Here is a 15,272-nt window from a genome sequence, read left to right on the forward strand (position 1 = left end):
AAGCTGGGCTCATGATGGATGGAGAGACGCTTTTATCTGAGAGGAAAACATTGCTTTCTTTGTGGTGATCAAAGGAGCGTGGGCTTGGAGTTGAGCAAATGCTTTAGAACGTGATCTCTGGCTACTTTGAAGCTTTACTTTTTGTTTGAAGAAGAAAAAGGACCTGATCTACTTCACGATGACTTTAGCAGACACATGATCAATCTTGTGTCCCATGGCTGATTCTGCAGATAGACCAAACTCTCGAGTGGCCCCATACATTTTATTTTATTTTATTTTATTTTATTTTATTTTATTTTATTTTATTTTATTTTATTTTATTTTATTTTATTTTATTTTATTTTATTTTATTCATTTACTCATTTATTTATTATGTTATGTTATTTATTATATTTTCCTACAGCAGTTGTATTGTTTATTATTGGATTAACAATTGAATTGAGGCTTGTGTTTCTGTTGGGCATCCGTAGGAATTACAAAAGTTCAAATGCATACAAGAACGTTTCAGTGTGGAAAAGGACATGAAGATTGAACATGATAAACACGTGGCAGTAAAAACGTTGTTTGTCAACAGAATTCCAACCACACGATCGTATCGCTCGCCCATCAGTGAGCCGATGATTATCAGTGATCCCCTTGTTTCCATGGACACAAACCACAAGGAATAATTTCTGCCTGATTGGCAGTTCCAGCAAAGTGTGCCCTTCTCAACTCCTCGAATCAAAACACAAAATATGTGCCGTTAGAGAGCTGCATTTATTTTTTTGGGTTGCGTAAAGAGAAATTTAGTTCCATGGAGCGCAGGTTGTTTCCCGCCGTTGGCAGATCCATCTCGCAACTGTCGATAAATCTCCATTAGTACTCACAATTCAGCCCAATCTTAATTGCGCATGTTAATGAGCCAACCCCACATTATGAAGTGTGTAAAATGTGGGCCCTGACAATAAATAGTTATTGATCAGCAATACTGCCATTCAACATTCGCCCGCCATTGATTACCGCCCGCACTTCCTGCTGAGATTCGATCCGATTGCTAATGTGCGGTCCGGGCTCGACCGTCGGAACCATCCGTTATCGCACTTGCCATCCAGCGGCTTGTCACTGAGGCTTGGTGGGAAATTGGCAAACAGTCATGATTGTGACTGGCAGGCGGAGACCCGGTGGGTTCTCCCTGTTTCTGTCACCAAGCTATTGCATAATTGATTAGCCAGCCCCGGCGTTGTACAATACGCCGTTTTATGTACTAAAAGTGATGTCAGGAAGGACGTGCCGTCTCAGATGTGCATCAACAGTTGTCTCCAAATGGTTCCGTGTTGAAATGAACCGGGCCAGCGTATGTGACTGAGCCAGACTTTATTGCTTGTATCACTTGTCTGCACTTCCAATCTCTCTATTTTGAGTGTAAATTGTGGTCACTGGAGGTCCGAAGCTTGGTGGAGAGATCTATCATCATAACACAGCCAGGCACTTTAATAACACTGCCGTGGGCTCCCGTGAAGAAGAAGACGGCATTTACTTTGTATTTTATATAGCGTGGGCCAAGTCGGGGTGTAAACCCGACCTGCCGTATCGTTCTTGAAGTCAGAATGGAATGCTCTCTTTGGAGAAATAACAATGATAGTAGGTTTTAGCTAATATTTGTTAGCATAACAATTGCTCTTCTTTCCTACATTGCCATACGTCTTACATTTCCGCACTATAAGGCGCACTGGATTATAAGGCGCACCTTCAATGAATGGCCCATTTTAAAACTTTGTCCATATATAAGGCGCACCGGATTATAAGGCGCATAAAAGAAATAATTCAACGTTGCTCAAACGTTAATGCAATCACCATATAGTAGCACTCGAAATAGTGAAAACAATAACAATATATCAATAACTCAACGTTGCACAAATGTCACACAACACACAAAATAAACACGTAAAGCTTACTTTAATAATTGGAGGTTTTTAGGTGCGCCTTATAGTGCGGAAAATACGGTACTTCCATGTTTTGTTCTTAGCCATTCTTGTGTGTTTCTTTTTTTAAACATTTGCTTCTTGGCCATGCAGAACGATGGATCTGTTTGCCTTTTCATGCTGGAACACTTTTATTTGCGCCAGGGAAATTTAAATTACTCCCCCCCCTGGTGTGGTTATTTGTATTGTGATATTTATCGGAAAATGGAGGAGGATGGACAGAATAAGGTTGTGGAGGGGACAGATAGAAAGAACCAACCAAAACAAAGTAGCAAAACAAAATATTGTATACGCCCCTCCCATCACGTAGCAAGATGTGATTATGACACAGCCGCCCACCCCCAGCCCAAAAAATTAGCTTCGATGTGCATGGAAAACTATTTACGAGTTGGCTCGGATTCCAATTTAGTCTCCAGAGTTCCTTTAAGTTCCGTACTCATGCAGCGGCCTAATCTTACTCAACATCTTTGCTCGCTATCGCGTGGAAAGTTTGATGTGGCAAGAAGCCCGCTTGTAAATCATGAATATTGGATGAGACGTGCGGCAGATGAGCCGGGGCCCTCTAGGCGGACCTGCCATTAATTAAATATCAATTGGCCATGCTTCCTTCCGTACCTTATTTCATGCCACATTCAGACCTTGTCGGGGAATTTTCAAGTCAAGTTAAAAGGAAGGTTGCGGCGTTACGCTTTCTAATCATCTGTCATTACGGTCACTGGATTTCTTCATTTCTACCGAGAGCACTGACCTCAAACTTGGCCTCGTTTTGCTGATTGCGGCTTAATTAAATTTCATTAATTTAATTTAATTCAGTCGGCAGCAAGTGGCAAGATTCTTTTTAATTTGTTGTTCATAAAAAGTTCATGAAAAACAAAAATCAACTTTTTACTTCTGAAAATGGCTAAATAAGTCAAATATACCTTGAAGTGGATTCTAAATGTATTTGGATCCAGATGATTTTATTTTGTTATAAATTTTTTTAGAGGCATCTACTTGACTTTTTGGTTTCTAGTGCACTTCACTGACATTTGATAGAAAGTCAGCAGCCCTCTTCACCTTGGAGTACCTTTGATGAGGTCCAAGGGATTGTCCTAATCCTCAGAGGGAAGACTCCAGGTTGATCTTTTTTTTTCCTTGCTGAGGGGATGAAGCCACTTAATGGTTCACACAGTTAATCATTTACTGGGAGAACCCGAGTGAGCTTCAACTGTCAGACTGAGGTCCTTTTGGGGCGGACGTGCACGCTTCGGCACAGTCACACAGTGTTGATCGCTTAGGCCCGGTTACTATTTGAAAAACATTTGAATATATTCTGGTTAGCTAGAATGGGAGAAGTTTTTTTTTCAGCGCATGACATTTGTGAGTCCTGAGGTGCCTGCAAGTATATGATGCGCACGAGAGCAGTTGCCTGGCTACGCCGAGATAAGCGTGCCAATTCAAATCCTGATTTGTTCTCACAGAAGGGAAAAAAATGACTCAAGAGATGTGTGTTTTTTTTTCTTTTTTCTGAGTTTTCAACTATTGTATATAACCCTAAAATATTCACATTTGCCATTTTTCTTTCGGACACATCCATTATTGCCACCAAATCCCTTAAATTAAAACTTCCCTCTTAAAATAATAAATAAATAAATAAATAAATAAATAAATAAATAAATAAATAAATAAATAATAAAAGCAATCAGATAAATTTTTGATTCACACTGCAGCATATTTTTTTTACCCATATGTTTTTCTGAAAGTCTCGATTCCGGCAAGATTAGTTTTATATAAAAATATTATAACTATAATAAGTAGAGTTGTGTCTTGTGTTGGAAAGATATTCCAGATTTTCTCCATGCATTTCTTTCTTAAATTTGACCTGAGTTAAGCAGGACATAATGATGGACCAGATGTTGTATTTTATTTGCACCTCCTGGCTCACAAGCAGCTTGCGCCAGTTGTTCATCCTCGCCTCGGCATGGCGAAGAGCTATCAGTAGCTTAATCAAGCATAAGCAATTCCGCAGCCAGTCTGATGAATTTGGGCCATGCCTGTTGCTGCGCAGTCCCAGGAAATAAAAGCTCCGAGACGCTCCGTGTTTATGGAAAGGTTAATGGAAGGTTAATACCAAAGAGATCACAATGCATTTAGAAACTTTATTATGGAAATTGTGTTTTCTCAGATGACTTGCATCAGAACTGGGTAGGGTGTGATCATGCTAATTAGAAAATCATCTTCTTTTCTATTAAATGAAAGTGTTTTTAATTTATTTATGAGAATTATGATCAAGGTGTTTCATTAAAACGCCATCAATGGCTCCTGAGTTTGATCCGTTTGTTTTTGTAAATATATTTTTTTGTCGTTTGCATATTTCTTTTGCCCTTGGAGTTGGACTTTGTGCACAAGTCACCTATGAAACCAGATGAGAGAACTAAATCACAAATCCCCCTCATCATTTGAAACAGCAACATTTAGATTGACAGTCGCATACAAAACATATTTCAATCACTTTTTAAGCACTTTTAATCTTCTTTTATTCAAACACCCACTCGCACATCCTTTTGGCGCTTATCGTCAAAGCGAGACAGATTGGCGAAGGCCGGAGCAAAACAGAATGACCTTGTGCTATTCACATCTATTTGGCTTCTTGGCTCCAGCTTTGTGAGGCTTGACAAAAAAAGGGAGACGACGATTTTGTGGCAAGCAGCTGATTTGTTGTTTTTTTCTTTACGGAGAAAGGCAAGTGCTTTAAACACTGATGACATTCGCTCCGATCCATTGTGTTGGAATATTAATGACATTATTTTCAACGTGCCTTATATAAGTTGGCAGAAATTGTTGTTTTGAAGCGACTATTTTCCCTCAGCTTCATAATAATTATTTAAAAACACTCTATTTTGATATATTTGGCCAACATGATATTAGAAACAAAATGACATTGAGATTAGAATAGAACTGTATTTATAAGCACCAATCCCTGCATTCTATTTATTTATTTTTTTACGAACCAAACTCCCCCCCTCCTTTCTGTGTATATGATTTTTTCTCTGAAAACAATTTCACCTGCTTAGATGGAATGCATCCTGCTTGAAAAAAAAAAAAAAAGGCGTGGCACCGGCCACAGGTGCAGAGCTTTCATTCCGATTTATATTCTGCCCGTGTGTGCGTTTGCGCAACCTGAGTCTGAGTGACTGGCCGTCAGAGCCCAGTATTGACTGCTCGGAGGATGTAATGGAGGCTGTGGTGATGGAATTCCTGGACATGAATAGTCTGAGTGTGGCGCTCGCTGCGGCGGCGGCGGCGGCGGAGGATATAAGCAAAGCACTTGATCATTGTGTTAACCCCATGCCGAGATGCTGAGGAGGCCTCAGCGTTTTAGAATAATGCTTCACCCTTGAATTAGAATCCATTGATCTGCTCTGTGCTATAATTGCGGGACGGACGGATGCTTGTTTTATTGGGGCCAGACATTTGAAATCCGTTAGCTGCAGAAGGTAAATTAAATCAGACAAAGGGCAGGCCGGCCTGATTCAAGGTGACCGCTTTATAGGAACCGTAGTCAAATAACTCGTTGTCTGCTTTTGTTATCTACACCGTGTAACTTAAGCCGCTTGATTTTATGCTACCTTTGTTTTGGTTAAATCGGGCTGTATTTTTTTTTTTTTTCTGAGCCCATTCAGCTGCCTGATCAGGAAAAATTGCAATGGCAAAGGTGTTGAAAGGGAAAATTTGACAATCTTTTGTGTGGACAAAATTGGGGCTTGTCTTTTAAAGCCATTTGTCAGTTTAAATAAAGCACACTTTGGTGGCCAAAGCACCAAATATATAAATACATTAAAAAAACAAAATAAAATCCATAAATAAATAAATAGACACAAATAAATGAATGAATAAATACTACTTTTAAACATTGCTGTGATGGTCAAGTGCTGCTTAAAAGTGCGAGGGGGCTTTATAATTGCCACTGAAACTGAATTTGTCACTTTTACTTAAGTTAGAACGCTTGCTTTTCTAACACAACAAAGGACTTGAAGCCGATTCCGATGATATACGTTCCTCCACCCGCATCGCTCGCTCCCAATTAGGTGATGCACATCTGAATCTGCCACTGCTTCACAGTAAATACATATTTGAAGCCCATTTAAAAGTCAAATGTGACGTTTCGAGATTGACTCGCGATTGAAAAAGGAGGGAAAAAACATTAGCAGATCATCTGCGGCCAAATTAATGGCACATCGCAAATCGATATAACTTTGTTTATTCCGCATTCCCTGAATGTCAAGGCTTAATGAAAGTAGTATGGCGTCTCCGACACCGTTATTTGCAATTGTTGTGCCTGCACTCAGACGTCCCTCCAAGTGGTCTCAAGTGGTTTCTTGCATTTCTTCTGAGTTCATTTTGTTCGAGGGTAAACAAAACTAACGAAGGTAAAAATCTACTCCCTTAGAAAAAAGCACTTGTCATTCTTGTTTACACTCACCAGGTTGCGGCTTCTCTTCAAATATGCCGCACTTGGCTCGGCCTTTATGAAATGCAATTAACCTTCGATACACTTTCACATAAGTTTAAGAAGATCTAATCCAGAATAAAAAGAGACCTCCCAAAAATATTTCTTTATCTGCTTCGGTAAAAGAGAAGCGTTGCTCTGCTTTGTCTCCAAATGTGAAGATATTCCCCCGCTGTCGCACAACACAATTTTTATCCTTCTTTCTTGTTTGTGCAGTCAGAAAACACAGCATGCGTTTTGGGAAAAATATCTTTTGCTCCTTTTATTGTAATACGGCTTTGTTGGAGCAAGACAACCCGAGCAATATTTCTACAAATAGGTGATGGTAAAAAAGGAAACTCAGGAAAAGAAGAATTTCAGGATCCACTTCACACAAACTCGTCCAACACATACACGTGCGCGCACAAGATTATAAAACGGGATTGTTGGGTTTTTGGTCCTATTCTTAATAATGCCTGCGTAATCCTTCTAACTTTAGTTCAGTGCAGAGTGAAAAGATTTCTCTCAGGGTTAAGAGTTTATCTCAGGCTTTATTTCTGGCAGCAGTAGTCTAATAATGTCAAATCACAGCAAAATCAATGCTTAAATGCTACTGAGATTTCTCCCTCAGGCTGGAATTTTCAGTGAGCTTGACTTACAAGCGACCCAACTTTTTTTTTTCTAGAGATGCGGGCCATCATTGGATTTTTGAAAAACAATTTTGACTTACAAGTGACCTGACTTTTTTTTTTTTCTTTCTAGAGATGCAGGGCATCATTGGACGATTTTTGAAAAACAATTTTTGACTTACAAGCCGCCCAACTTTTTTTTTTCTTTTTTTTCCTAGAGATGCGGGCCATCATTGGAGGATTTTTAAAAAACAATTTTTGCTTTTCCTTTCAAGCAAAATTTAAATATGAGCACTAAGTGAAGGCAGCGAACGCACCTTCACTTACTTCTTAACAAGCAGCAGTTTGGCAACTGATATTCACTTTACTGTCACTCTAAATAAATAAAATACAATGATATGGCGGACCGGACTTTTGCAATATAGCAGAAGCCTCTGAACATCGTGTAAAATTGACCCTCATATGACCACCGCACAGAAGAAACTTTCCATCACTTCATGTGTTAAGTGTTTTTTCCCCTTCTGCAGTTAGCGCACTATTGATCCTTTGCGGTCCTCAGGAATCAGCGGCTATCGATTTCACTTCAGTTGTAAGCTTCTTTTTCTGACCTATGTCTCTCTTCACACTGAGCCTCATTGTCCAAGCGAGCTTTTCAAACAACCGAACCGCTCGGCTGTGGCTTGACTTTCCAAAAACGCTGTGAAACAAGATGGCAGCTAACGAAGTGTAGTTTACTTTCAAAGTTGACATTGTGCGCTTTCAAAGTCTCATACTGCTTGAGGGAAACGTCTCTCATCTACTAACAGCTTGGAACAGCATGATGATGTGCCACAACAGGGAATAAAAGCCGTAAATGAAAAAAAGTGGCTCGGAAAAAATAATATTATTTTATTTCATGTGCACATGTCATGATAAAGTTGATTTGAGTCAGCTTATGAGCTCTCTATCGACCCCAACGTCCAAATTATACGGCATGAACCTACAGAATACCAATATTTTTTTTTTTTCTTACCTTGAATAGGTCACCTGTCATGTACATTCAGTCATTATACTCCAAATGTACTCCGATAATGACTTTGGAAGGTAAGAGTGATTATCCACCAAGGATATTTTTAGCTGTGTCATAAATTATTTGGCTGGTACAAAAGAACTCGAATGAATTTATCTGAAAATTTAGTCTTACTGCTTTTTTCTGCTAGCAGAGCCTCTTAAACTTTGATAAGAGGAAAAAAAAAAATCAATATAAGGTGTGGATGTTCACCGTTATGTGCATTCAAATGGCTGTCCTGGGGACTGCTTCAGAGTGGATCAATAGGTGTTTGATTTCAGATGGCGCAGTGATCAAGTTTTATTCTTGTAGGCTAATGGAAATGTATCTTATGCAAGAATCAAAAATTAATATCCAAAATGCAATTGATTGGGGATTCTCCTTTGGAGATTGGAATTACGCAGACAAATGAAATACAAAGCTTCTCAAACTGGACTCATTTCTTCCAATTTAGCTTTTATTGATTTTATTGTTTAATCTTGCTGTGCTCTCTTTTCAGTGAATCCAAATGTGTCAAGTGATCATCATCAACATCATCACCCAGAGATAAAGGAAGCGAAGGTGAAGGTCTCATCCAGGAGCATCAGACTGACTGCAACCTTTGTCGCCATGACGATGACCTGCTTACATGCGCTCCTGGCATTGTAACAGTCGTAAATGTTGAGTTTTAACCTCGTTTAACAAAATGAGGACATGTGACACGAACATGCCACAGTGCAGGACACACAGGCCATGCGTGCATCCTTGCAAAGACTTTTAAAGAACATGTCCTGCTTTCACTAACGGAAGATTATTTTGTTAAGTATCATTTTCAACACTAACTACAGTCTCTTTTCGGAAATGTAAAGCTTTAACTGTGTGATGCGTGGCCTTCAGTCATGCAAATCGTGGCAGTCTGCTGTAAAAACATTAAGGAAAGCCAAAGTAATTTGATTTTAAAGACAGGCATTAGCACTTTGAGGCGTCAGCACAAGTGGCAAAATATTGAAATGAATATGCAATTTGCAAACAGTTTCTCTGTAGTGCTTTTACGAGGAAATGTCGAACATTTTCCTTTCCTCTATATTTTTACGGACAGTTTAATTGGTGTATTTAAATTTGAAGGCATGATGGAGAAAGAAAGAGTAAAAAAAATATAAATTTAAATATATATACACATATATATATATATACATATATATATATATATGTGTATATATAAATTTCCGTCGTCCTTCAGACTCTGCAAGCTCCTGGAGCGTCTGAAAGAAAAATCCAATCTTTTCAGCTTGTTGCTTGGCGCTACATACAATGCACAATATGCAGATTGTCAGCTGCCAGGATTTTTTTTTTTGCTGGAGAGAAATGAAAAATGCCATCCATGAATGGTTGAGGGAATTTTGCTGTACAGTACGAGATGTGCACTCTTGCTCACACTGGATCGTGTCAAGGAAGGGATTACGGAAAACACTGACTAATATTTGCATCCAAAACAAAAGAAATATATTTGATATCTTTCCTGCTCTTGTCAGAGAGATAAGAAAAAAAATATTGTGTCCTTTTATGTTTTATTGCTTTTATTCATCTGGAGCTGCAGATTCAAATCAGCCCTTTGTTCGTCATATTGATAGCCAAAGTGCAAAAATGTTTGTCTGCAGGATTTTCTTTGGTTGATTTGACTTTGGATGATAAGATGATAAGACAGCTTCTGCTCGGCATTGCTAATACATCTTGCCATAAATAAATCTGATGTTCTTAGCACAATTTTGCATTTTTTTTCAGAACTGAAATTTTGCGCTTTGGCTATCGACATGACCCTTGCCCGCCATTCATTCACCATTGCATACTCGTCTGAATTTGAAACTCATGTCTTGCCACTGTAATTCTACCATCCAAGAATACGGTATGAGGATTGTGGCTCAAATTCCCACAAGACCCAAAATACGACGTGAGAAAACTCCCTCGCTGTAAATAATGGAAAACAACATTAAAACCGATGCTCCCTCGTTGCTGGAGCAGAGTTTGAATGTCCATAGCGCTTGAAGACATTTCGGAGGAAATTCTCATACCTAATTCAGCGTATCTACTGTAGGCGACTTTCACCAGCACACCAAAAATATCGATAGCACAGGAAGTTCTCATGGATGGAAATACAGCCTTTTAAATATCTTCCTAATATTTCTCACATTATTATAATCGATAGATTTGTTTGGAGAATTTTAAATTGTATCGATATCTATCCTGGGGTCATCTGGAAAACAACACGGCTGTTTGATACTGTCAAAAATATTGCTAACATCAAAGACTACATGCTAATTTATTTTTTAACATTGTTTTTTCGGTGATGGTTCAATTTTTGGGGTTCTCAGAGAGAGCCCGGGTTCTACTGGGAAATAGAGTAGTTCTGATCTTTACCATGGAAAAAAAATATTTTCATAAACAAAATTGAATTTTGTATTTATGTTCTACCATATTCAAAATTAATACTTAACATATTTTAATAATATAATGTAAATTAAAGATAATTCAACCAGTCTTGTTGATGTTTGGACTCCATTGTGTCACGACTCGCCCCGGTCCATTGTCTGTACTCGCCCCTCCCTTCCTGTGTCTACTCTCAATCTATGTACTAATAATCACAGTCACCTGCCTCTCGTTACCTGTCACGTATATAAATCCTGTCTGCGTGTCACACCCTTTTCGGATTATTTCTTGTCTCATGTTCTGGTATCGCTAGTTTCTTGTGTCTTGGTTAGTTGGGTTTTCATTTGCCAGCCCTGTCAGTCAATTGCGTTGATTTTGCCGGTTCCGTTGGCTTGTTCCTCCCCTGTTCATCGAGAGCGACTATTTTTGTCATTTATTTTTGATAGTCAATTCTATGCATGTGTTGACTTGCACAAGTAGGTCAGCTGATTATATAAAAATAAATCTTCAAATGTTATCAATAACGATTTGTTGCACAGGCATGGACTAAAATAGTCTATTTTCAACATCAAATTCAGTGTGAAGCACTGAAAAGAATTCTTGTGCACTCAAATGGAATATGACCTTCAAACAGCAGACTTTAGAACTACCAAACTTCCTTCAAAGGTTACCGCACCGGGCGGAGAACAAATAAAAAGACAAATATTTTATTTTACAGATTGAAAGTCAAATATTTGATCAGTGTCTTTCTTGCAATGGTTCCCTGATGCAAGATGGACGCCGGCACATGACTTCATCAGGCTGCATTGAGGTCGACTGTTGTGCCAGTTCTATTTATGCCGGCAAATGATGCATAATTCATCGTTTCTAATTAGGTGGTAAAGCGGAAGCTTACGCTGGTGCACACATATGGAATTTGCACATCTTGGCTGATTTTTTATTTTTAAATATGACAGACTGAAAAAAAAAAAAAAAAATGTCAAGTGTGTTCGTATTCGTGTACTCAACACGAATGATATCTCCTCTGCATGAATTAAATTATCACCTTCCAGAACTTTTGGGGTCAAATCGAAGGATAAAACATTTTGAATGTAACAGGAAGGTTAACAGGAAAGAGCCTGACACTTTTTTAAAAATGTATTATCATTAAGATGGTGAGAAACGAATGACTAGAAATAGAAATGACAATTTCTCATCTTTGCTGGTAGCAGTGCAATTTCCCCCCTAATTTATAATTCCGGCGTGTCATGAGCGAGTTATTCTTTGCAGACATATTTAACAAAATGCTGCAAATGTCGGATTTGCTCGCCAACAAATCTTGGCTGCTTTCTGGCTTGTAATCCACTTCCACTTTGTCTAGTCTGTTGAAAAGCATTTTGTACCTGCCGCCGAATGCAAATGCTAGACATGCTTTGGATTTTCATTTTTTTTTTCATCGTTGTGGTGTCAGCCTGAACATAGCACGGGTTTTCTCGATTCCTCTCATTCGGAAGTCAAGTGGCAGGTCAAAAGGGTAAACCGTCTTTTTCTCCTCAATGCTACATGCTAATGTGCAGTCAGTCAGCACTGAGCCCCCCCCTGACGGGTTTTACTTTTTTTTTTTCTTCTTGAAAGATCAGGGAGGGTAATCTCTGTCTCTGCGATCTAGGATTGTTCTGCTCTTTATCCCGAATCCGCTGGGAGAGTCAGACAGAGAGGACGATAAGGGAAATGATTGGAAAGCTTGGATGTTACGTTCACAAGTAAAAAAAATGCATGATGATAGAAAATGACTTAAAGCATCCAGAATGGAGCTTATGTGAGATTCCGCTATAATGTGCGGCAAATATACAATGACACACTGCCGGCAAGTATCACTGCCATGTGGTGATACGTTAATCCATACGAGGATAGTTTTACATTTTCTTTCTCCACACTCCATCCTGGGTTCAAATGTGCACATCACCATGATGTAATATTCCAAAATAAAATAAAAAGCCTCGGTGCAAATGCAATGAAAGTAAAACTTGAATGGAAAAACGTATCATATAAATATTATATAATATCAAAGTAAGACTAAGGAATACTAAATGATGCAGTCCAACTGGCGGTAGGGGCACATATGTTTTATGTAGTGCAAAGTAAACAACATTTGGAGTGCAAATCACTCAGGAAGGACTTACTTGATTAATGTCGATGTGATGTCGCCACAGGAAGTCGTAGACGGCGTGTGTCGATACCGATTGTTCCTCGCAGGCAAAAGGAAGTTAGCAAATAAATACTCCCGTGTTCGACTTTTTGTGACATTATTTATAAATAAATAACACGGATCAATGTCACGTAAGGGGTCAGCAAATTGAGCTGACGCAAAAATGTATCCCACGCACCCACCTGCTGCCTTTCAAACGTATTTATGTCGTAGCGTTGGGTTCAATCCATTTAATTGCTGGGCTCTTATGGGAGGGTAAATTGAAAAAGCAAGGTTTAATTTCAAACTTCTCAATGTCCAAGGGACTTTTCTGTCTCCAAAGCCCTAACACTATTACTTTGTCATGTAAAAAGCAATTACAACGGCGGCCTGAATGAAATCTGTCACCAGAGGATCTATTAACAAGATCCTCAGATTCACAGTCAGCACCCTACTTTCAATCTGCAGCTCAAGTTCTTTGAAGGACAACCAAAAGGCACGTTTTGTGTCACAGAAGTTCTTGAAGCAAGCATTTCTACAGATTAAATCCTTTCCAAAAGATCATCAAGATGGTTCAAAAATGGTTTCATCGTACCTCAAGACAATTTGTTTTGCGTTAGCCATCTCACCAAGCAGCAAATCGTAGCTGAAATAAATTTTATATTTTAAGTCAAATTCATTCAGTCATCTCAGTGAAATTGCAGATAAAATGCGATGTTCCGCAAGGATCTATATCGGGTCCATAACTAATTTCATATATTGGATTTTTTTTTCTTTATTGCAGTCATCATCATGTTGTTCATGTTATTGTTGTTCTTCAAATAGTCCAGATTTATAAAACAGAATGAACAAGATGATTCTTTTCCCATTAAAGCAGCTGTCTAAAGCCGGCTGCTTTATTTCAACTAGATCACAATGGAAGTGTAATTATTTCTTTATTGAGAGCAAATTGTCAGGTTGGTCTCAGAAAAGAAAAAAAAAAAGCTTTCCATATCACATCTCGACTTGCCCCTTTCTCGGCACTTTATCCATAATTGAAGCATATAAATAATTGTACATACAGAAAGAAATCTTGTAATGAATAATTCCGGTTCATATGTGGCGCAGTCTCCATCGATGCCGTCGTACAAATGAATAAATTGATGTTTGGAGGAGCTACTTCGATGTAATGGATGTGGAATTGCACAAGGCTTTTTGTCTTTTGTTCACGAGTTGAAAGATATTTTTCTGCATGGCCTGACAACATGTGACACAGTTTGAAGATGATGTAACTTAAACGCCGTGGCCTTTTGCCGTCATCAAAACCCCATGCAAATGGAGACCGGTGGGAAATTTGTGACGACTTTGACAGCACTCTTCAAAACACAAAATGAAGGGAGCTCTTTTGAGGAAGCCACCCCCGTTTACTTCATGCACTCCTCTCTCCTTCACCTTCCAGCAGAGTTCTTGAGATTTGTCAAATATGTAACAGGGTGGAGGTGCTCCGGCGGCCCGTGGTAGCCCAGCACCCTGGCAAGACACTTTAAGGTTTGATTTCAAGCGTCTGCATAAATCACAGCCGTGTTTGACTGGAGCAGTGGATTTTGACAGCTCGAGAAAAGTTGCCGTTTCGATGAGGCTTTCTTCTGGTGTTTGCTGCAAATGTTCTAACGCAAACTAGTACACGACTGGAATTTTTTTTGTTGGAAAGTACGGGCCCCTCCAAAAGAATTGGAACAGCAAGGTCAAGTCTGTGTACTGAAGATATTTGCGTTTCAGATCACGAGATGAATGCTGTTGAGTTATACTCTCAATTATATATTGTTTCAGTTTTATGTTTTAATTGTATTTATTATTTCTTGGTATGACAAACATGTCTTTATTTTATTTTTATCCATCGGGTTCAGTGCAATTACAAGGATTTCACTCAAGTACCTGCTGCTGTATGGCTACTGCAATATCACCGTAATTAAAATAAAATGAAATAAATAACATGAAAGAAAATTAAATTAAATAAATAAATGATTAAAAATATTAAAATAAATGTGATTTTTTAAAAATTAAATAAATAAATAGATAGATAGATAGATAAATAAATAAATAAATAAATAAATAAATAAATAAATAAATAAATAAATAAATAAATAAATAAATAAAAAAAATCCAGACATCTTAATTTTAGTCTGATATTCATCTTTTGAGCTGTCACCCAAATGAGGCATCGACCTTGTCGTTTCGACACACAACCCGATGCCAAAGCAGCTGGCAGGAACACGGCGCCATCAAGAACACTTCAGGATTGCCTCACTCCCAACCCAAAGCAAATAACGCAGAAGAGGAGGACCGTGGGGAAACACAAACACTTAACGTGCAAGTAGCGAGAAGTCACAGATGCCCTGCTCACTGCAAGTGTGCTTCAATGAGACATCTCATCTGTGGCGGGCTTTGGATTTTTGTCCCCAGCTGTTCCCACCCTTGAGTACGGGTCACAAAACGTCGCTCGTGGTGCCTTTCAACCTTGAAAATCTGGCTGCACTTGACAGACGTGCTGCCAAAAATTTCGATTTCATTGTTGCGGCAGCTTCTTTGGGTTCAGAGGCATCACTGGGGGATCCCT

The 15,272-nt window shown here is 38.8% G+C and overlaps 1 protein-coding gene across 1 annotated transcript in view; it reads left to right on the forward strand.

The window, feature by feature from the left end:
• The window catches only part of gpc5a (glypican 5a), a 46,065-nt gene extending 35,445 nt beyond the window's left edge, over positions 1-10,620 (forward strand). The window contains exon 9 of the mRNA XM_049718311.2: positions 8,606-10,620. Within this exon, the coding sequence (XP_049574268.1) occupies positions 8,606-8,754 (149 nt within the window). The 3' untranslated portion in view covers positions 8,755-10,620. The remainder of the gene's footprint in view (positions 1-8,605) is intronic.
• Positions 10,621-15,272: the final 4,652 nt, after the last annotated feature.

This window comes from Syngnathus scovelli, chromosome 4 (assembly GCF_024217435.2).
Source record: "Syngnathus scovelli strain Florida chromosome 4, RoL_Ssco_1.2, whole genome shotgun sequence".
NCBI classification, from domain to species: domain Eukaryota; kingdom Metazoa; phylum Chordata; class Actinopteri; order Syngnathiformes; family Syngnathidae; genus Syngnathus; species Syngnathus scovelli.